A 24,005-nucleotide genomic window follows, 5' to 3' on the forward strand; every position below is an offset into this window, starting at 1 on the left:
AGCTATTTGATGTTGCTATTAGTTGTTTGTTAGTATTAACTTTTGGTAAAATTGTGATTAACTGTTAATGTTAGTCAGTACAGTAATAAATCCGTTGGGGGACCAATTTTACACGTGTTTGCGTAAAATTTTTTTTTGCTAAATCGGACTCATTCAAGTTTTTTTTGCTAGAAAATCCCAAAATTAAGTTAAATTTGGACTTTAAAAGTAGGGTAAATTTGAAATAAAACCACTGTGATTTCACTAATTTTTAGATAAAGGACTGTGGTTTACTTTTTGTCAAAACGAGGATTGAGGTTTTCAACTTTAGCCAAATAAGGACTTTTTCAATTGATACTATTAAAATCACCCTTGACGACTTCAAAAATGACATAGTTTAAGAACTACTAATATTCTAAACAACTTTAATTCTTCAACTTTTTTATTTTGAGATTATTTAGATGATGTTTGGTAAAGAGAGAGAAAGTTAATGTTTAGAGAGATAAAGTTCTAAAAAGATGATTTTCGAAAATCGAAAATGTAGTTCCATAAAAAATATGACATTTAACAACTTTAATTCTTGAAAATTATTATTTTCAGATCGTTAAAGATGATTTTAATAGCATTAATCCAAGTGTGAAACTCCAATCCTCGTTTTGACAAAAAGTAAACCACAATCATATATTAAATAAGTTGGATTTTGTAATTAAATACAAACTCAATGAGTTAATTAACCACCTCAAACATTAATTTGTTGAAAACAGGGGACCGAACTATCCCTTTTATTTCTGCCCCACTGTTAGTATGTAAAATGTCTAATATGAGGACGTTTTAAATTAGCCGACAAATAAATTACAGCCGACAAATAAATTACAAAAATAAAAATTGTAATTCACAAATTAACAAAAATAATCTAAATAAATAGAAATTAAAAATAATAATTTATTAAACAGCGTAAATCTTGTTCTTTCGACAATAATATCATAGTAGAAATAAAAAGCTTAATTTTGCCAACATCAAATAAATACTAATAACTATTTATAAAAAACTTTAAAAATGAGCTTTTCGTAAAAAAAACTCCAAAATGCTACGATTTTTATAAAAAAAAAAAAGCTAAAAAGTATTGTTGTATAAATCCAACCAAACGTAATATTTTTAAAAATTTGAAGTGAAACATTAGATACTGCTCCGAAAAGCTAAAACAAATTTAAAAAAATAAACCCAGTTAACAATAATAATAATAATTTTATTTTCATGTAAAATTTTCATTTTTTTAAGATAAAATTTTCATTTTTAATAATTTAAAAATATTTTTTTATGTATTTAATGTGCTTCAAGAAAAATTATAAAAAATTTATTTTAAATAAAAAAATAAAAGATGAGGGGCAAGATTGATTAAAGTTGAAAAGATGAGGAATTTACATGAATTCACTAGATTCTTTTGGATAGAATAGGTCCAAATTAAATCATCATAATGGTGTGATGATTGGACAAACCATTATGACAGAATAATTTATATAGAATTTTTATTATATGAAATTGAACTTATATACCAACTTTTTATTCTTTTTCAATTCTTTCCTTTTCTTTTGACCCATAAAAAAGTAAATTTTTCAATAACATCCCTTATAAGTTACATCCCTTTCTTTCCTTTATCAATGTTATCCTCACCTTACCATAAAATAAAGTAAAAAAAAAAAATTGGTGTCCTCACCTCTCCTTTATTTTTTCCTCACTTCCTTTTTTATATAAGTCATTTAAATAATAATAATAATACATTAATTAAAATACGTAAAAAGGATAAGGTGAAAAAATACCTCGAACTTTTATATACATGAGCAATTTTATCCTTAACGTATAAAATGATGCAATTTTATCCATAACATTGGTAGCAAAAAGCAATTTTATCTCTAACGTTGGCAAATTTGATCAATTTCAGACATTATTATAAAATACAGATATTTTGTTCATTATTCTGCACCAATTAAACGTAAGTTGATTCTTAAAAAAATCATATTTTTTATGATTTAATAATAGAATTGGAAATTAATATTTTTAATTTTGGCAAAATATTTGAATTTTTTTTTGCCAACTTGTACAAAATACAGTATATTTTTAAAAATTTTATTAAAAAAAATTCACATTTGATCATACATTTGTGATCTGTTACTAATGAATGATAAAATGATTCACATGTGAAGTGTAGATGACAAGATTCATGATCGAGAAGACAATGTGATGAATAATTTATCTAGTTGATCCAACTTGGCAAGATTAGGAGTAAAATTGCTCTTGGATGCCAATGTTAAGGGTAAAATTGCAAGATTTTAGACGTTAGACGTAAAATTGCTCCTAGGTGTAAACGTTAGAGGTATTTTTGCATCTTATTCCTATGTAAAACACTAATGTACCTACTAAGTTTCTTTTATCCCGCACTTTATGTGTAGGGCTTGAACATTCATATTTGATGTTTGCCCAGTCCAGCCCAAGCCCGCACAAGTCCGGGCATAAAATGGGTTGGGCTTGTGTTGGTCTCAAAACCCCAAGTGAACCCGGTCCGACCCGATTTTATATTATATAATATTTTTAACTCTATATATATATATGTTATTAATTATGTATAGTATATTAGATTACTAGATGAGAAAAGGAAATTAATAACAATGTATCTAATTAGTTAATAATATAATTAGATGGTGTTCTCGAAAAAAATTGTTCTTGCCACATTGTAATGAAAATAACTTAAGAGAATTATATCAATAAAGTCTTAAAAAATTTATGGGTTAAGGTGCAAAAATACCCTTAACGTTTTGGGTCAGGAGCAATTTTACCCTTAACGTCTAAAATGGTGCAATTTTGCCCCTAACGTTTGTAGCCAAGAGCAATTTTACCCCTAACGTTTGTAATTTGGGTCAATTTCAAACACTATTATAAAACACAGATATTTTTGTTCATTATTTTGTACCAATTGCATATCAATTCATTCTAAAAAAAGATTTCATGTTTTTTATAATTTAATAATAGAATTGAAGATTAATATTTATAAATTCGGTGATTTTTTTTATTTTTTTTGTCTAATTCGTACAAAAGACAGTATATTTTTTTATTTTTTTATTTTTTTCACAACCCAACATATGTTTATGATTTGTTACTGATAAAATGACGGATATATGAAGTGTAGATGATATGATTCATGACCGAGAAGACATTTTGATGAATTATTTCTGAAATTGACCCAATTTATCAACGTTAGGGGTAAAATTGCTCTTGGATACAAACGTTAGGGGTAAAATTGCACCATTTTAGACGTTAGGGGTAAAATTGCTCCTGACGCAAAACATTAGGGGTATTTTTGCACCTTAACCCAAAATTTATTTATTTTTATATTTTTTTAATATCAACATATTAGATGGCAGGCAGGGTCAGGTTTGGAAATTACTTTTTATAATCTAGCCCAGCCTAGCCCGAACCTGATATAAATATAGGTGGACTGGGTTGGACTTAGACAAAGTAATTACATGCAAAGTCTGATTACCAGTCCGAGTCCGGTCCGACGCAACTCATGAACATGTCATACTTAGACCTTGTTTGATAACTCACTTAATCACTTAAATTAAAATATTAAGCACTTATTTAATTTAAGTGTGTTTGATAATAATCACTTAAATTAGTTAATTAAGCTAAAAATTATTTTAATAAGTCAGAATATTTAACTTAACATTTTAAGTTAAACATTAACAATTAATATTTTTATAAAGGTTATATCATTCAATATTTTTAGTACCTATAATATTTAACACTTAAAATTCAGTACTTATTTTTTCAACATTTAATTTTCAGTTTTATCAAACAACACCTTACTTGTAAAACGATTTACCTCTTAAGAAGTAAATTTACACTTTACCATAGAGGTAAATTTGCTCCAATCCCTTTTAAATAATATTCTCTCATAGGAATTTAACTTTACATACCAACTCTCCTTTTTTCCATTCTTTCTCTTTCTTTGACCAAAAAAAGAAAATAACTTTTTCATCCCTATCTTTCTTTTTCTTTATCAATAATGCCCTCATGACCTCACCTATGTTTTCTCTCACTACTTTATATATATATACAAGAAATTGTACCAATTATTGCCATAAGAAAAACAAACAAACATCCATAAAATGGCTATGGATAATAAGTCCTTGAAATTAGTTTTATTTTTATTATTTTCCAATATTTTTTTATTATCCATTGAAGCAGCTCAAAAAGGTTCTCTCATCACCAAAATTCCTGGTTTTAATGGAAAATTTCCATCAAATCATTATTCAGGGTAATTTTTTTTAATTTATTTAGTTTTTGTTATGTTTTGATTCAAAATTAATTGAATTTATGTGTAATTAGGTATGTGAGTTTTGAGGAGAAGAATCTTTTCTACTACTTCGTTGTTTCTGAAAGGAATCCTGTGAAAGATCCAGTTGTTCTATGGCTGAATGGTGGACCTGGATGTTCTAGCTTTGATGGATTTGTTTATGAACATGGTATTTCTCTTTCTTCTATATTCTACTCATTCAATTTTTGAAATTTTGGTTTAGTGGCTATTTATGGTTACCGAAATCGCGTCGCGTATGGCACGTATATGAACTCGACCAAAACCGTGTTAGGAATAACTCTCTATAGTGTTGGGAATAACTCCCCATACAAACTCGAACGGTGACCAAACTGTGTCGGGTATGACTTTTTATAGAAACTCGGACTTGGGAACGATACCTATACAAAGTCGAATGGTGACTAAAACCGCGCCGAGAATGACTTTCTATACAAAGTTGAATGGTTACTAGAACTGTGTTAGGAATGCCTCTCTATACAAACTTGAATGGTCACTAGAACTGCGTCTGGAATCATTCTCTATACAAACTCGAACGGTCATGAGAACCGTGATAGGAATGTCTCTCTATACAAACTTGAACGGTCACCAAAACCGTATCAGGTATGACTTCCTATAGAAACTCAAACTTATTGGGAATGACCTCTATACAAACTCGAACAATCACTAGAACCATATTAGGAATGTCTCTCTATACAAACTCAAACGGTCACAAAAATTGTGTCGGGAATGACTGCCTATACAAGCTCGAAGGGTCAGTAAAACTGTGTCGGGAATGACTGCCTATACAAACTCGAAGGGTCACCAGAACTGCGTCGGGAATGACTTCATATACAAACTCGAATGTGTCGAGAGTGACTTCATATACAAACTAAAATGGTCACCAGAACCACGTTGAGAATGCTTTCCAATAGAACTGTAGGTCAGGAATGACCCTCTATACAAACTCAAATGGTCACTAGAACATCATTGGGAATGACTCCCTATAAAAATTCAGACAGTCACTATAACCGTATCGGAAACGACCCTTTATACAAACTTGAATGGTCACCAAAACCGTGTCGGGAATGACTCCATGTACAAGCTCGAACAGTCACCAGAGCCGCGTTGGGAATTACTCCTTATACAAACTCAAACGGTCACTATCGAGAATGAATCCCTATACAAACTTGAATGGTTACTAGAACCTCGTCGGGAATGACTCTCTATACAAACTTAAGTGGTCACTAGAACTGCACCAGGTTGACTCCTTATACAATCTCAAACGGTCACCATAACGTGTCAAAAATGGCCCTTTATACAAACTCAAATGTTCAGCAATACCATTTTGGAATAACCCATACACAAACTAGAACGGTCACTAAAATTGTTTCGGGATTGACTTCTATACAAACTCAAACGGTTACGAGAATTGCATCGGGAATTACTCCTATACAAACTCGAATAGTTACTAGAACCACATCGGGAATGACTCCCTATACAAACTCAAAATGACATTATTGGGTTAGTCCCTATATTTTTACACAACACACTGTTTAGTTCTCATATTTTAATACTATTACATTGTTTAATCAATAACTTTTATTCTATTTAACAGTTTAATCCTTAAACATTTGAATTCTTAATCAATTTAGTCCTAAGGGAATAAACTTTTGAATAAAAAAGGTTAAAAATTAAATAATATATTACTACAATATGAAGACTAAACAATATGTTAGGTAAAAATACAGTGACTAATAAATTATTTACCTTATTATAAATTTGATTTGAAAAGTTTAGGATATGGTCATGTACTACAACCACAACTTTTGTTTAAGAAAGAGACATTTTTAGCATTTTCTAATTTCAATTTTGTTTCATATAGAAATGGAATAAATGATGACACTATCACATGAGTGTTTTGGCATCTTTATTTGATTGGTTAAAGAATAGAAAATTAATTTTATATATATATATATATAGGTTGTAAAAAAAGGTTAGATGCTAGTAGGACGGATAGGGTTTTTGGGATTAAACGGAGATTAGTTGGGAATTAATCGGATTTGTATTTTGTATTTTTTATTTGTTAATCAACAAATTGTTATATAAATTCAATTAAAATATGTATTATACTACCTAAAAATCATAATATAAAATTATTTAATTTAGAAAAACACGTATATTTGTAACATATATCTTTAAAAATATACAAACACATCAACAGTTTAACAAACAATATAATTGAAACAACTAAAAAATAAATTATAATAAAGCAAACAATAAATTCACAATATAATAAAAACTATTTTGTTCTACGTTGTTTTGGCGGATGGCTAAAAATCGTCTAAGGGCCAAAAAAACGTTCGAAACAAATTCTCGATTTTGAGAACCTAGACGGTCTAAGCAGCCTTGTCTTTTAACAATGATAAAATGATGAAATGACACAAAAGCAATCATAGTAAACACATTTTTTAAAATTTCGTATTATCGTGTTAAAAATTGGGAGATTTACATGAAAATACATTTTTTAAAAACAATCTATAATTATGTCAAACTAATAAAATCATTATTTTTAATATGTTTTAAGAATTAGAGTTTATAAATTAGGATCTAAGATATATTGTCTAAGGTTTAAGATTTATGAATTGGAGTTTAAATTATTTAAATTAGAGTGTAAAAACATACTTTATTTATTAATTAAGTTTGATAATCTAATTAAGTTGTAATTTTATAGTTAATTATGATATTTATGTAGAAGCCCTTAAAAATTTACAATTTTATATAGGAAAATTTACACAAAAATTCAGATTTGAAAAATTATTTACAACTAATTGAAAAATTATTTACAACTATGTCAAGTAATGATTTTGAATTATATCAAACTAGTAAAATCAGCATTTTTAATATATTTTAAATATTAGAATTTATAAATTAGGTGTTAGGATATATTTTATAGGGTTTAGAATTTATGAATTGGATCTAGAATTTTTAAATTAGGGTGTAAAATCATACTTTATTTGTAATATATAGAAAATAATAACATAGAATTAAATTTGATAATATGATTTAATTGTAATTTAGTATTTATTTATGATATCCATGTATTTGATCCTTTTATATAAATGTCTGTAGGACCATTCAACTTCCAAGAAGGACAGCCCAAAGGAAGTGGGCCCACATTGCATCTTAATCCATATAGCTGGTCCAAGGTTATCTAAATTTTGTAACTCTTTAAAAAATTTTTAAGGGTTAATTTAAAAAATAAAACCTTTCATGGTTCCCGAATTTGTAGATGGATATCTATCGTTTTTTATTGAAAAAAGAAAATTGAGGTTCTTATCCAGTTACAAATCAAGAATTTTTACGTTGATATTTCCAATTTGACTGTTGCTGAATATCGGAATAAAAAATTTTAAGAATTAATAATATTCTACAAAACTTTAATTTTTCAACTTTTTAATTTTGATATAAATTTAAGTGTTGTTTGGTTAGGAGAGAGAAATTGAATGTTTAAAGAGATAAAGCTTTAAAATGATGATTTTAAGAAATAAAAAAATGTGATTTCATGGTAAATATAATACTTAACAAATTCAATTTTTGGAATTTTTTATTTTGATATCAGCAAGTTCAACTTAAAATTCATTGATTTATAAATGGACGAGAACCCCAGTCATCTTTTCTTTTAAAAAAAGGCTTAATACAACATTTGCCCCTGAACTTGTCCAAAAAACATGATTGGCCCCTGAACTTTCAAAATGTTCCAATAGCACATTGAACTTGCATAAAATATTTATCCCTCTCAACTTTCGTAAAATATAATCAATTAATCACTCGGTTATAAAAAAAAAGTAATTTAAATGTGTAAGATATATTGCATGCATCTTAAAAAGGTAAAATGGCCACGGTCAGTCAGAGTATGCGATACTAATATTAGAGAATGAAAAGTTTTATAGTTGAACAAATAAGAACTTATTTTTTAATATGTTTTAATCTATTTTGTGAATTATGTAATAACATTCTAGAGCACGTGTAACATATTTTCCGCATTTAACTTACTTTTTTTTTACAATCGAATGATTAATTGATTACATTTTACATAAGTTTAAAGGGCTAACTGAACATTTTATGCAAGTTCATAAGGCTATCAGAACATTTTGAAAGTTTAGGAGGTCAATGAAACTTTTTGAATAAATTCATGGGACGAATGATGTATTAAGCCAAAAAAAAATATAAGAACTAATCTGCAAATTAGCGAAACTAGGTAGATTTTTTTGAAATTAATCTTTTTTCTAATTTATATTCAATTTTTTTAATTTTAATTATGCTTTTTTATTTAATTTATAATTTTTCTTTTTAGGTATCAAATATAATATATTTGGACTCTCCTTGTGCGGTAGGGCTTTCTTACTCCAAAAATGTCAGTAAGTACACAACTGGTGACATTCAAACTGCAGTTGATACTCATACCTTTCTACTTAAGGTAACTTTTAAATTTATTATCAAATTTGCTAAAATAAATACAACAACAACAAAGTCTTAGTCCCGAAATGATTCGGGATCGGCTAACATGAACCATCATATAAAACCGTGAAATCAAGTCGTGTCAGCGACACAAATTCGCTCCCTCCACTCCGTCCTATCCACTACCATATTTTCCTCAATTCCCAGTAAACTCATATCACTCTCGATCACCCTCCTCCAAGTTTGCTTAGGTCTTCCCCTACCCCTCACCACTACATCCCTTTGCCACTCTTCGGTTCTCCTAATCGGTGCATCAAGCGCTCTACGTCTCACATGGTCAAACCACCTTAGTCGATTTTCTCTCATTTTATTCTCAATAGATATGACCCCTACTTTGTCCTAATTATTTCATTACTGATATTAACTATTCAATTTAATCTTAACCATATTCATTTCGAATTTATCCTTTTATAAGTAAATATCAACAAAAATTAGCATACGGAATTTCTTGGAAAATGGTAAAATTGAATTAGGATTTTTACTATTTGGGTAAAATTGAGTTGTTTTGTATGACGAGGTTCAAATTGAACTTTTCCATTAATCTTAGGGGCAAAATGGACCCTTATTTCTAAATAAAATAATAATATTTTTTTAAAATATTTAAATGGACGTGCTTGAGCTGGGCTTGTAAGTTCCACTTAGTTTAAAGTCCGAGCATATAGGGAAATTTACACAGAAATTCATATTCGAAAAATTATTTACAACTACGTCAAGTAATGATTTTGAATTATGTCAAACTAGTAAAATCAGCATTTTTCATATATTTTCAAGATTAGAATTTATAAATTAGGTGTCTATAATATATTTTCTAGGGTTTAGAATTAATGAATTGGGATCTATAATTTTTAAATTATAATGTAAAATCACAATAAATAGAGAATAATGACATATTAAGAATTAAGTTTGGTGATATGATTTAGTTGTAATTTTGTACTTAATTATGATATTCATGTAATTGACCCGAGCATATATAGAAGGGAAATTAAGTGGGCCTTAACTGGGCTTTGGTAAAAAAAAAGGTAAGTTGCATAATAATCATGTTTAGACTAATTATTTTTAAAACTAACAATACTTTTAACATCAAATTAAATCTATAAAACTGTTTTTTTTTTTTGTTTTTAAAAAATAAAAAAATAACTGTATATTTAACAAAGGTAGAATAAAAATTTCAAAACTGATTTTACTTGTAATTTCTTCAAAAAAAAAAAAAAACTATATGGAAAATCACATGTCATGAAAATTTTATGGTTATGTCAAATTTTATTTTGAATTTTGTCAATATGAAAGTTATCAATAACTATTTATTTTGAATAAGGTTAAAAGATGGTGGTTATTAGTGTATGCCATTTCTAAAATAAAAAGAACCTATTTGATATCATACAAATAAAAATTATCAATTTGATTAAAGCCAAAATATTATTATCATAGGTGATGTTTATGTAATTCACCCTAAAAAAATGGGTCAAATACATGAAATTACAATTAAGTTATGTATCACTAAACTTAATTCTTAATATGTCACTATTCTCTATATATTATGATTTTACACTATAATTTAAAAATTCTAGACTCTAATTCATAAATCATAAACCCTATAAAATATATTCTAGATTTCTAATTTATAAATTCTAATTCTTAAAATATATTAAAAGTATTGATTTTACTAATTTGACATAATCTAAAATTATCACTTGACATAGTTGTAAATAATTTTTAAAAAATGAATTTCTGTGTAATTTTCCCATTAAACTTGGCATATTTTACTTTTGACACCGGAACATTTAAAATAGGGTAAATAATTTATTAGTCCCCACTTTTTTTTACGTAATACACTGTTTAATTCCTCTATTTTGCAAAACACACTATAAGATCCTTATGATTTGTCAATATTGATCATTTGGTCCTTTTGTCTACTTTTTTTAGATTCTTAACCAAACATATCCTAACTTTCAAGACAACCATAGTAGAATACAAAATGACCATGTACTCTATTATTTTCTGTTTGTCTGTTTATGATAAATATAACAGTTAAAAATCTAAAAAAAATAGACAGAATGACTAAAAGATTAATATTCACAAGAGATATAAGGACCTCACAATATGTTTTTCAAAATATGAGGACTAAACAGTGAGTTAGGTAAAAGGTGGGGGACTGATAAATTATTTACCCTTTAAAATAAGTTCTTTAAAAACCTATCACATCTCTATAATTGGCTCATTCGGACCTCATGCAAATAAAATCGTTGATTTGTCATCTTTGATCGGTGAAATGGCATACAAAACGAACCCACGTATTATTATTATTTTTTTCTTTTCATTTATAACCATGTTTTTTGTTTTGCAAATACAGTGGTTTGAACTATACCCAGAATTTGTGAGGAATCCATTTTATATATCTGGTGAATCTTATGCTGGAATTTATGTGCCCACTCTTTCTTTTGAAGTAGTCAAAGGTAAATACATATATTCACTTCTTTTTTATTATTATTATTTTTTTTTTTTCTTTGAAAAACCTAGGTTCTAATTAGACTTGTCTATGGTCGAGCTGGGCTGGGTCTAACAGGCTTTTATCTAAAAATATTCGATTCAAACACAGTCTAGTCCGCTGTTAAGTTAGGTGGATTTAGGGTGGGTTCGGGGTTTAAAAATCAATTTCTATACTCAGCTCAACCCATATAAACTCATCTGAAAAAATATATATAATCTTTAGGGTAATTAATTTATTAGTCAAAACACACTGTTTAGTCTTTGTATTTTCAAAAACACACGGTAAAGTCCATACCCTTTTTCCCAGTAAACTGTTTAGTTCTTCCATCTGTTTATTAGATTTTTTACCGTTTATGAATTTGGAAATGACTAAATGACCATTTACTATTAATCAGTCAAAAGCAATTCACACCTCTATGTCTTTCTCTCACAACTCGCGCTCACAAAAAAAATGGAGAAATGATTGAATCCCTAACCCATAATCGAATCACTCATACTCACTCTTCTTGTTTGAATTGAATGTAGAAATCGACTCAAATCTCTCTCGCTTACTCTTCCTGTTAGGATAGAATCTCTAACCCATAATCGAATCACTCATGCTTACTCTCAATGGTGAGTTTAATTTGACTCAAATCCAAATTGACTAACAGAATCTTCATGAGAGTCTAACGGCAGCAGGGACTAAAAAGTTCACCGATAAAAACGTTAGGGACTAAACAGTTCATCGAGAAAAAGGTTAGGGACCTTACCGTGTGTTTTTGAAAATATAGGGACTAAACAATGTGTTTTATCAAAATATAGGGACTAATAAATTAATTACCCTAATCTTCAATTATATAAAAAAATTATACTTAAAAATAAATATTTAGTATGTAAATATATAAATTCATTAATTAATATTAATAGGGCATGTCAATTCGTGCTATCTTTATCAATTCCAAACCTGCCCAAAAAATAGACGGTCTTTAACAGACCTTGGTCGGATTGGACCTAAGGTCGGATTTTTTTGTCCAAGCCCAAACCAATGGAGACAGGCTTGGCCGGCCGAACAAATAGTCAAACTTGTGGACAAGTCTAGTTCTAATATAGCTAAGTACTTTATCACTAATTAATATTAATAGAGCAGGTCCGTGTTATTTTTATAAATCCTAAACCCTTTCAAATATAGGCTAGGTCAAGGTCAAATTTTCTTGTCCAAACCTAATCCTAAGAAAATGGGTCTGGACGGATTGTACGGGACACTCGAACCCGTGGACTGGTTTAGTTCTATTATGACTACGTACTTTTTCACTAATTGATATTAATAGAGCGGGTCGGATTGGGCTGACCTGTGCAATATTTATAAATTTCAACTTCGCCGAAAAAATAAACAGTCTTTAACGGTCTGGGTCTAAGGTCAAATTTTCTTCTCCAAATTCGAACCTAGAGAAACGGACCTAGACAGACCGGACGAGTACCCAAATCCGTGGACTGGTCTAGTTCTAGTTTGACTAACTACTTCTTTGTTGCAGGAATTAAAGCAGGCCAAAAACCCATTATCAATTTCAAGGTATGTAACGTGTATGTTACTTTTCATTCAATTAGGCCCGTTTAAGCCCACCTATTGCTTTATGAGGTTCGGATCTACACAAATAGGTCGGCTAGTATGACTCGATCTGAGTCCGATTAAATTCATAACGGGTGGATTGGTTTTGAGCTGAATGTTTTTTAGTGCAAACTTGTGAGATCCGACCAGTCCGATGGTCGTAACCCCTAATTAGGTTTAAGCCAAAATTACATTTTGTCGATCGTAGTTCTTATTTTTTATACGTCGTTTAAGACTAATTTGATCTCAAATACCGAGTTAAAAGATTAAATTGTATTTTAGGATAAAACGGATCCTACAAAATAAATTAGAAATTCAATTTTATAATCTGGAAAATTTCATTTTCAGTCCCTAAAGAATTAGAAATGTGTATTTGCAGGGTTATTTGGTGGGAAATGGAGCATCACATAGTCAATTTGATGGTATTAATGCTCTTATTCCTTTTGCACATGGGATGGGTCTTATCTCTGATGATATATTTCAAGTAGGTCTAAATATATTTCATTAATTTTTTATTTATTAATGCTAATTAATTTTCTATCCAATGTGGTAAATTATAATTAATTAATGGGTTAATTTCAAATAGGTTCGTAAAATTTTCATTTTTTATTGACTTTGTCAAATTTGGCCGATAACAACCTTTTTCAAGAATAAAATTGTATTTTAAACAACTTTAATTCTTCGACTTTTTAGGTTTGAGGTTATTTAGCTCTTGTTTTTTTATAAGGGAGAAAACTCCAAAATGATGATTTCGGAAAAATAAAAAATATGATTCTATAATAAAATGATACTAAACAACTTTAATTCTTGAAAATTTTCATTCTAAGGTCGTTATCGGCCAAATTTGGGAAACTTAATAAAAAATAAAAATTTTGCAAACCATAAGGTTCGATTTGTAACAAAAAAAACTACAAGTACCTGATTTGTAAAAACATGAAACTATATAACATTTATTTGAAATTAATCCAAATTAAAACTAATTAAATTCTAGTACAAAGCATGATAAAAAAAAATTGAGACAAGAGGTTGTGGGTTGGAACTCATCCTCCTACAAAAAAAAATATATAAAAAAAGTTCTTGCATTTACAGATAGAAAAATATGTAAGTTTATGTATTGAGCGGGTTAAATGTACTATTAGTTACTGAATTTTTATGGTTATCTCAAAATAGTCATTAAACTTCAACTTGTCTTAATAAAATAGTTCAACTTTAAATTTTATCTCAATAAAAGCACTCCGACAACTTCAAGAATAAAAAGACACTAGAAATATGTCGTGATTTCCATGTCAACACTAGTCAACTTTCATTGTTGAATGAAACGACACGAGGCTTCCACCTAGCTGAGCAAAATGGCATGTGTCATCTAGGTGTCAGTCAGGTATCGTTTCGATCAGCGGTTAAAATTGACTATGTGGTAATCACGTCATTTTTTCGGTGTTTTTTATTTTTAAAGTCGCCGGAATGACTTTGTTGAGACAAAATTCAAAGTTTGAATTTATTGAGACAAATTGAATTTGAGTGACCATTTTGACACAATTATAAAAGTTCACCGACAATGATACATTTAACCCAGTAATGAGCTTCTCATTTTTTTTTTGTCACATTATACACATGTACTTGCCAATAAATTAGTTAAATCTGAACATAAAACTCATCTCTCAGTATGATGGATGGGGATGCAATGGCGCTACATGCATCCCGTCTCTCAATAAAACTAGGTTTGATATATCATTTGTCTCTTGAACTTGTCCAAAATATTTGATTGGTCTTTTGAACTTTTAAAGTGTCTTGATAAGTCCTATCAACTTATATAAAATATACAATTAGCCCCTGAACTGGTATAAAATGTCCAGTTAACCCCCTGATATTGCGTAAAATGTAATCAATTAATTCTACCAAAAAAAATGTAATCAATTAATCACTCAGTTGGAAAAAAAAATTAAGTTAAATACCGACTATGTATCGCACGCGTCTTAAAAAAAAGTAAAACGATCAAAGTCGGAGTATACAACTCTAATATTAGAGAAGACAAGTTTTATAGTTGAGTAAGTAAGAACTTCATTTTTAATTTATTCTATGAATTATGTAATAACATTCTATGGTGCATGCAACACATCTTCCGCATGTAGCTTTTTTTTTTTTTTTTTTTGCAACCGAGTGATTAATTGATTACATTTTACGCAAGTTCGGGGGACTAATTCATCATTTTATACAAATTGAGGGGCTATCAAGACACTTTGAAAGTTCTGGGGACAAATGATGTATTAAACCATAAAACTATATAATTATCTAAATTTTACTCAATTTTTCGTACTCTCAATTATAATTTGGGCTGATTACTAATCCAGCTCATTTGAGGAGTGTATTAACATATTTGATAAGATGAAAGGGAAGTGCGTCAAATATATTAATGGATCCCTTCAAATAGGTTAGATTAGTAATTAGCCCTTGTAATTTACCATATTAAATAAAATAATCTTAATTTTAATTTAATATCGGATTATTTACAGAGATAAACATGTTTCAGGAAATTGGAAGCTCGTGTAAAGAAAACTATTACAATCCTACTACTAATTGCGAGATAAGTCTCGACAAACTAGATCGGGTTAGTTTTATCTACTCTTAATTACTGCTAATTGCAATTCATTAATTTTCTAAAATGTATATAATTTTTTTAACAAATTCTTTTGTATATGTTGTTTTGATTAGTCTCTCTTAGACCTAAGATTATTGGAAAATATCAATTTTACTTTTATAGTATAAAATACCCCACTTTTGCCCCCACAGAGAAAATTTAGCGCAATTACACCCTTATTATAGAAAATCTACCTCAATTACACCATTCTCTAAGTAAAATGCTAACGAAATTAGCTGCGAAATTCTTCATAAAAAGGGTAAAATCGAGCTAAAGTGTCTACTATAAAAGCATAATTGAGTCGTTTTGTGCAATAAACGAAATTAAGCTTCCCGAATACGTATTTGGTAACAATTGTCGCTTATGATTAAAATTTTACTCATTTAATTACTAATTTCGTAGTGTATATTGTTTTGATTAGTCTCTCTCAGACCTTAATATTATAGATGAATTTGACCCTTACCCATTTTTTCCTAAGGTTATTATGGTAAAATATCAATTTTACCTTTATAGTATAAAATACCCCACTTTGCTCCCACAATAGAAAATTTAGCTCAATTATACCCTCATGATAGAAATTGAGACCTAGCTCAATTGTACTCTTTTCTAAGTAAATGCGAACCGTATTAGCAACGGAATTCTTCGTAAAAAATGTAAAATTGAGCTTTCCGAATAACGTTATTCGGGCAAAATAGACTCTCATGAATAAAATTTCAATCATTTAATTACTAATTTTGTGGTATATATTGTTTTGATTAGTCTACCTCAACGTTATGGGTGAGTTTGACTCTCATCCATTTTGCATGTTATAAAAGTAGTAAGAGAGTCAAATTTTCCCCGAAGTTATTGGAAAAGATTAATTTTACTCTTACAGTATAAAATACTTCACTTTTGCCCCTATTTCATTTTTACCCTTTTCTAAGTAAATATGTATGAAATTAGCAACGGAATTAAAATTGAGCTAGAGTTTCTATTATAAGAGCAAAATTGTGGCCCAGTTGGCATTAATGTAGCCAATAAAACCCGCTGTGAGGAAAAGTGCTGTGAGAAAACGCCGGTGACTATTTGGTAAAAACACAACAAAAGTTCTAAAAGCCAATAAATAAAAAATATATAATATATAATATTAGATTATATTGAAAGTTATAACTTTTTTTTATGACTATCAGATTCTTTGATAAGTTGTGACAACTACTTTCTCAAAAAGCTATAAATTGTAGCTTTTGCTGAAAGCAGCTTTTTCTCAGCTTTCCCAATTAAAAAAAAAACAGTTTTGCATTTACTAAATTCTGCTTTAAGCTAAAAAAGCCTGGAAAACTATTTTATGGTCTAGAAAAGCAATGTCAAACACACCATGAGTTCTTTTGTACTATAAGAACAAAATTGAGCTTCCCGAACAACGTTATTCGGGCAAAATAGACCCTCCCGAACAAAATTTGACAATTTAATTACTAATTTTGTTATAATTTTTGTTTGGATCAGTCTCTCTCGGACCTCAACATATATGACATCCTTGAACCATGCTATCATGATCCAGAAACACAACAAAATGGTAAAGTAAACTCAAGTTTGCCTAGTAGCTTCAAAGAATTAGGGAAAACAGAAAGGCCATTGAAGGTTAGAAAGAGAATGTTTGGTCGAGCTTGGCCTCTATGGAAATTAGACAAAGATGGTAACCTCCCTTTGTGGCCTAATCTAGCTTTACAAGGCATGGTTCCTTGTTTTGTAAGTATTCTTTTCCTTAATTTCCACTTTTTAATTTCGGTGACCAAAATTGATCGATAATCGATAACTGAATTGAAATAGAACCGAAATTGTAGTTTAGTTCTGTTATTTATTGGGTAATTAATTTATTAGTCCCTATATTTTGACAAAACACACTGTTTAGTCCCTGTATTTTCAAAAACATACTGTAAGATCCCTAACGTTTTTCTCGATGAACTGTTTAGTCTCTGCCGTTAGACTCTCATGAAGATTCTGTTAGTCAATTTGGATTTGAGTCAAATTAAACTCACCATTGAGAGTAAGAGGATTTCCACCTTCAATTCTAACAGAAAGAGTAAGCGAGAGAGATTTGAATCGATTTCTACCTTCAATTCAAACAGGAAGAGTGAACATGAGTGATTCGATTATGGGGTAGGGATTCAAGCCTTTCTCCATTTTTTTAAAACGTGAGTTGTGAAAGAAAGACATGGAGGTGTGAATTGCTTTTGACTGGTAAATAGTAAAGGGTAATTTAGTCATTTCTGAATTCATAAACGGTAAAAAAATCTAACAAACAGACGGAAGGACTAAACAGTTCATTGAGAAAAAGGCTAGGGACTTTACCGTATGTTTTTTAAAATATAGGGACTAAACAGTGTGTTTTGTCAAAATATAGGGACTAATAAATTAATTACCCTTATTTATTTAATTTGGTTCAGTGATTTAGTTAGATTTTAAAATGTTCCGCATTTAACTTACTTTTTTGGAATTGGGTGGTCAATTGATTACATTTTACGCAAATTCATGGAGCTAATTGGACATTTTATATGAGTTGAGAGAGCTATCGAGACACTTTGAAAGTTTAGGGGGCCAATCAAATTTTTTGGACAAGTTCAGAGACCAAATGATGTATTAAGCCTAATATAAAATAAAAAATTTACATGTGTATGCATAATATTTATTGTACGGTAAATAATTTAGGGTTAATTATAAGTGGATTCCCTGTGGTTTCGTCAATTTGGAGATGGGTACATGTGGTATTTTGTTTTGCAATAACCCTATGATTTCCAAAATTTTATATTTGGGTTCACTTTGTGAAAATTTGACCGATAACGATATCGAAATGAAAATTTCAAGAGCTAAATGATATTTTAAGTAACTTTAATTCTTCAACTTTTTAGGTTTGAGATCATTTAGGTGATTTTTTTTACGAGAGAGAAAGTTAATGTTTAGAGAGAGAAAACTCAAAAAATGATGATTTTGAAAAATTAAAAATATGGTTCCATAGTAAATATGATACTAAACAATTTTAATTCTTGAAAATTTTCATTTTAAGGTCGTTAAATGCATCATTAGTCACTGAACTTACATAATTGTCTCAAAATGGTCACTCAACTTCAATTTGTCTCAATAAAATCACTCAATTTTGAGTTTTATCTCAATTAGGTCACTCTGACAATTTCAGTGATTAAAAAACATCAAAATGATGATGTATGTGACATGTCAGCATGAGTCAACTTAAACCTCTGATCGAAACGACAAATGACATCCACGTGTCGGTTATTTTTATGAAAAAAACTAAATTTTGTCTTATAGGTAAATGAGATGTTTTCAAAGTATGAAAGACAGTTGAGTTTCTTGGATCAAGTAAAAGGAACTTAGGATGTCTTAAGTCTTGATTCAACTTTGAAGTTTCTTAACGCGATATGTTTTTTTATCAAGTTCGAGTCGCATAAATGATAAAAAAAAACAATTGTTGTTCTACTCCTTTAAGGATTCTTTCCAATTCAAATCCGAATCGGATTTTGTGTATTTACTTGTTTTTTTTGGTTGACTACAGAGCGATGAAGTTGCAACGAGATGGTTAAACGATGAATCAGTTCGAAAAGCAATTCATGCTGAGCCAGTAAAGTTTTACTTCTAATTTTCAATAATTTCTCATTAATTAATTTTATTTGTACATTTAATTATAATTAGTAGTTGATTAAAAATTTTAATTTTTAATTAACAGAAATCAATTGCTGGTCCATGGGAGCTTTGTTCTAGTAGAATAGACTATGAATATGGTGTTGGAAGTATGATTCCTTATCATAAAAGTCTAACTAGCCAAGGTTATAGAGCTCTTATTTACAGGTATGAATTTCGATCCCGAGAATTTGCACTCAAACGTCTAATGATCTTCTAAATTTTCAAAACGACTTTTTTGTCATCACTCCGACGTGTTTGAAACGATTTATCGGGATTTAATACGTCTATTGTCCCATATACTTGGCTCAAAAGTTCAACCGCGTTATGAACTTTCAAAAGTTATAAATGACCTTTTATTCTTGTCTAATTGTATTCAGTAACCCCTATTTTTATCCAATTGCATTTAATAAACCTTATTTTTGTCTAATTGCATTTAATGACCCAAAACTTTAATTGCTCCGTAAAATTTCAAAAGCTCCTAATTATTTGTCTATTTGGCATTTTGTTTTTAACGTGTGACAAGTACTTTGACATGTGGTAGAGCGTGCCACCCATTTTCTACATCCAACGAATTTTATTGAGAAATAAGAGGTTATTGAATGCAATTTGATAAAAAAAATATGAGGTTATTGAATGCAATTCGATAAAAATATGAGGTTATTTGAAACTTTTGAAAGTTCAGGAGGCTAGGCCACCACAACTTTATAACGAAGTTTCTGCCACCTCAACTTCCTTAAAATAACCTATCTTTCGTCTCAACTTGAGCTAGTTTTGGTAGTTTAACCAAGTTGAGAGAACGAGAAAACCGTTTTGAAAGTTTAGGGAGTGGTTAACAGTTTGGGTGCAAGTTGAAGAGACTTAATATATGTTAAGAAAAAAAAGAAAACATCCTAAGGTCGCTTATTTTTTTTTCGATCTTTCTCAATTAAATCTATGATCTTTTAATTTTGAGATACTGGACTTTAGATCAATTATAATCTCATACATTAAGTCGATAGTTAACAATATAAATTAGTCATGAACATCAAATTCATTTAAAAGCGCGTGACATATTTTATCCATATACGAATTTGTATTTTTTACGGTTCGAAATGATATCTTTACAGTATCCGTATAGCCACAACATGCATATAAAAAAATGCTCGCAAACAGTTAATTTGAAATACTAATGAAATGAATGATGTACTTTTAAGTTTTAACTCGGTTTGATGTTCAAAATTTTTCTATTGACTAGAGCTTAATTTATGGGATTATGATTGATGTAATCGGAAGCTTAGAGCACGTTTAATTTATTTGTTACTGTTTATTATTTATTCTTGTTGGTAGCCGATAGATTTTAGATATTTTTCTTCCAAAATAGCTACTAGTTGGCATCTGTTTTTCACTCCTAATTAAACATTTTTATATTTATTGCTTGGAGTAAAACAACAACAAGAAATTATAAAAAGAAGAATCGAACGGTCATTTAATCAACAAAATTTAAAGGTAAAAAATATCATAAGGCCTCTAATCATTCAATACCTTAGAAAATGCGTTGAAAGGAAAGATCAAAAACTCAATACATTAAAATCGGAAAAATCAGAAGCCTCGTAAAGTTTTTTTTTTTTTTTGCCAAAATTAAAAGATCAAATATTTCATGATGTTTTTTCGTCAATATTAATTAATTATAACCATAATAATATAATTAGTGACAATAATTTTAATTAATTTGTTAATTATTAATCACATGCAGTGGAGACCATGATATGTGTGTGCCCTTCACTGGGACCCAAGCATGGACTAGATCACTTGGATATAAGGTTGTTGATGAATGGAGACCATGGATTTCTAATGATCAAGTTGCTGGGTAAGTTTTTAAATTTAATTATCTCGAAGTTACGAAAATATTTCTAACGTTGCAAAATTTCTAGAATGATTCAGAACCAAATTGGTTCGGAAGCATTCAAATTATGACACATCATCATATTTACTGACATGTCACAATCTAAAATGTCCAGACTAATTGGGCCTGAACTACTGTAGAACTTTTTCTATCATTATTACCTAATAGTAACTTTACTATTAACATCATCAATTTTATCACTAAGCATGTGGTCCAGGTGGTTAAAGTACTGGATCAGCTTAACCATTCAATCAGAGTTCGAATCCTGAAAACGAGAATGCAGTTGTGATTAAAATACTTAGTGAGAAAGTTTTGGGGAGAGTGCAGATATATCAGATAGTTAGAAAAAAAAAACAATCAAAGCTACTAATATTGATAAACTGGCCTATTGAGATAACATTTTGGGGGAGTGCAAATATATCCCTAAAATAAAAAATAGTAGTTGTCTTTAACATTTTTAATATGGAGCAATTTTGAATCCAAATAACGATTCGTTGAACAATTTTGGACATAGATATGAGAACTTATAAAATGAGACTCTGACCTGGGCAAATGGTAGAGACAGGTGGCACAGACACCCATAATCATTGAGAACAAACCCTTATATGGATACTTAAGGGGGTGGTTACACCACTGGTCACCCCATTTTCATCTACGGTGTGTTTATTGTACACACTTTACTAATAAGCTCTAGTCGCTCTCTAATGCGGGATTCAGTTTATTCATATCCTCGTCGACATCCCTTAGGACCACTCATGTTCATGTCTTCTATCCGGCGCGACCATCTTTCGCCTAGTTCGTCCCCGAACCACATATCGTACATGGAGAGTCATCTTTGATACCAATTGTAACATCCTGGCCCAATACCATATAGATATTTCCCAAATCCAACATCTTAGGCCTCACGACTTTAAACTTATCTACATGTATTGAATACACACTTTACTAATAACCCTAAATCAGTCTCTCTCCATTTTTAATGTGAGATTCAATTCATTCCTGCCCATATTATCATTACTTAGGATCACTCCTTACTCAGACCTTCTACCCCGACATCATCCACTCTAGATCGGATCGTTACCGTCTGTGTACAAAATTGCTCCACTTTAAAATTTTAAATAATAAGATCATATTGTTTCTTATATTAGTTATATATCTACACTTTTCCAAAAACATTAACCTCCCAATTAGACTTATTCACGGGTCTAGGTATCCGCCCGGTCCACCCAGGCCCGTGTCCCCTCGGCGGGGCTTGGACAAAAAAAATTATCCTTAAAAAAGACGGGTTTGGGGAAAGATGGCTATGACCCAGGTCCGCTAAAGGCCGCTTATATTTTGGACGGGTTTGAGATTTATAAAAATAGCACGAGCTGGTCCAGTCTGGTCCTTCTATTAATATTAATATTTATTTTTAAGTACAAATTTTATTTTTTATGAGAAAAAAAGTTATATATATATATATATATATATATATATATAGGTGAGCTTATATAGGCTGGATTTGGGATTTGATTTTTGAACCCGAGCCTAACCCGCCTAAACTAACAGTGGACTGGACTGGAACTGGGATAAGCATTTTTAGATAAAAGCCCGTTGTGCCCGGCCCAGCCCGTCTCATGAACATGTCTACTCCCATACAATTTTCCTTTTTGTTTTAATAATGGATTAATCATTTTTATTGCAGATATTTGCAAGGATATGACAAGAACCTCATATTTCTAACCATAAAGGTAAATATAATTATATATTTAAGCTTAAATTATTATAATTATCTCATAATTTCCTAATTAAATCTTAAATATACTAATTATGATTAAGAAATTAATAAATGAAAATTAATTGATTTCAGGGTGCAGGGCATACTGTTCCTGAATACAAGCCACAGGAGTCATTAGATTTTTATACTCGTTGGTTAGATGGTAAACCAATCTAATTAATTTAATTAATTTCATAATTAGTTGGAAAAACAATATTTACATTTTGAAATAATTTATTTTTACTCAATTGTATTTCTATTTTTGGAAAGAAGCATTATGAGTCCTCTTATCTACTCGATTTTTGCTAATTAAGTCGTTAATCTTTTAATTTGACACATTGAGCGGTTGATCGATTATACTTGCAGATGTTATTTTATCTGTATTTTTATGTCTGATTTAATTGTAGAAAAATAGTAAAAAAATAATTTTGAACTGTAAAATATATAATTTTAGAGGAAAATGAAATGAGCATGTTGAACTTACTGATCTATGAAATGGAGCATTAAATGAAGAAGGAAGATGAGATTAGCTTAAGGTATTTCAATGTGCCTGTAATTAGTGGTGAATACAGTATTGTTCGGTTGGGGGCCGATTTTACACGTGGTATGTAAAAAAGAAAATTGATAAATCGAACTTGTTCAAATTTATGTAAAACTTCTCAAAATTAAGCTACATTGTGTTTAAGATTCTTAACATGTAAAAAAAATGTCTAATAGAAAAAATCGGATTTAGGAAAAAAAAAAGAATTGGGCCTAACAGACAAAAAAAAAATTAGGATTTTAGATTTAGAGATGACCTAACAGGTGAAAAAAAAATTAGAATTTTGGATTTAGAGAGGGTCTAACAGACCTGAGCCAATTTGCTTGTAATGCTTTCTGTCTTATCTGACACACCCTCGCACACAAATTCCCATCAGCCTTGAAGCATGCACAACAAAAGCTCATCTTACTATCTCTTGCAATTTAATCAACAAATGAGATTGCTAGTAATCAAACTCTTGATCACTTGGTCAAAGAGGCTATGATACTATCCAATTGAACTAACGGGGCGTTTGGTATTCTATTGGGATAGGGATATGGATAAAGGTTGGGATAGGGATAAGGATAAATTGTTGGGATAATGATAAAAATATGATAGTCGAG

General features: G+C 29.7%; 1 protein-coding gene across 2 annotated transcripts; it reads left to right on the forward strand.

Annotated features, from left to right (window-relative positions):
* Window positions 1-4,102: 4,102 nt before the first annotated feature.
* LOC136230678 (serine carboxypeptidase 1-like) lies at window positions 4,103-23,150 on the forward strand. Of its 2 annotated transcripts, XM_066019833.1 has the most exons (14): window positions 4,103-4,291; window positions 4,363-4,499; window positions 7,457-7,533; window positions 8,682-8,804; window positions 11,196-11,298; window positions 12,844-12,881; window positions 13,297-13,401; window positions 15,445-15,522; window positions 17,035-17,277; window positions 19,097-19,162; window positions 19,268-19,389; window positions 20,957-21,070; window positions 22,791-22,836; window positions 22,956-23,150. In XM_066019833.1, the coding sequence occupies exons 1-14, from the start codon at window positions 4,143-4,145 to the stop codon at window positions 23,037-23,039; spliced, it is 1,485 nt and encodes a 494-aa protein (XP_065875905.1). In that variant the 5' UTR covers window positions 4,103-4,142; the 3' UTR covers window positions 23,040-23,150. The 2 variants fall into 2 exon arrangements, with proteins under 2 accessions (XP_065875905.1, XP_065875906.1); XM_066019834.1 differs by lacking the exon at window positions 17,035-17,277.
* The last annotated feature ends 855 nt before the right edge of the window (window positions 23,151-24,005 follow it).

Source organism: Euphorbia lathyris, chromosome 5 (assembly GCF_963576675.1).
Source record: "Euphorbia lathyris chromosome 5, ddEupLath1.1, whole genome shotgun sequence".
Classification (NCBI taxonomy): Eukaryota; Viridiplantae; Streptophyta; class Magnoliopsida; order Malpighiales; family Euphorbiaceae; genus Euphorbia; species Euphorbia lathyris.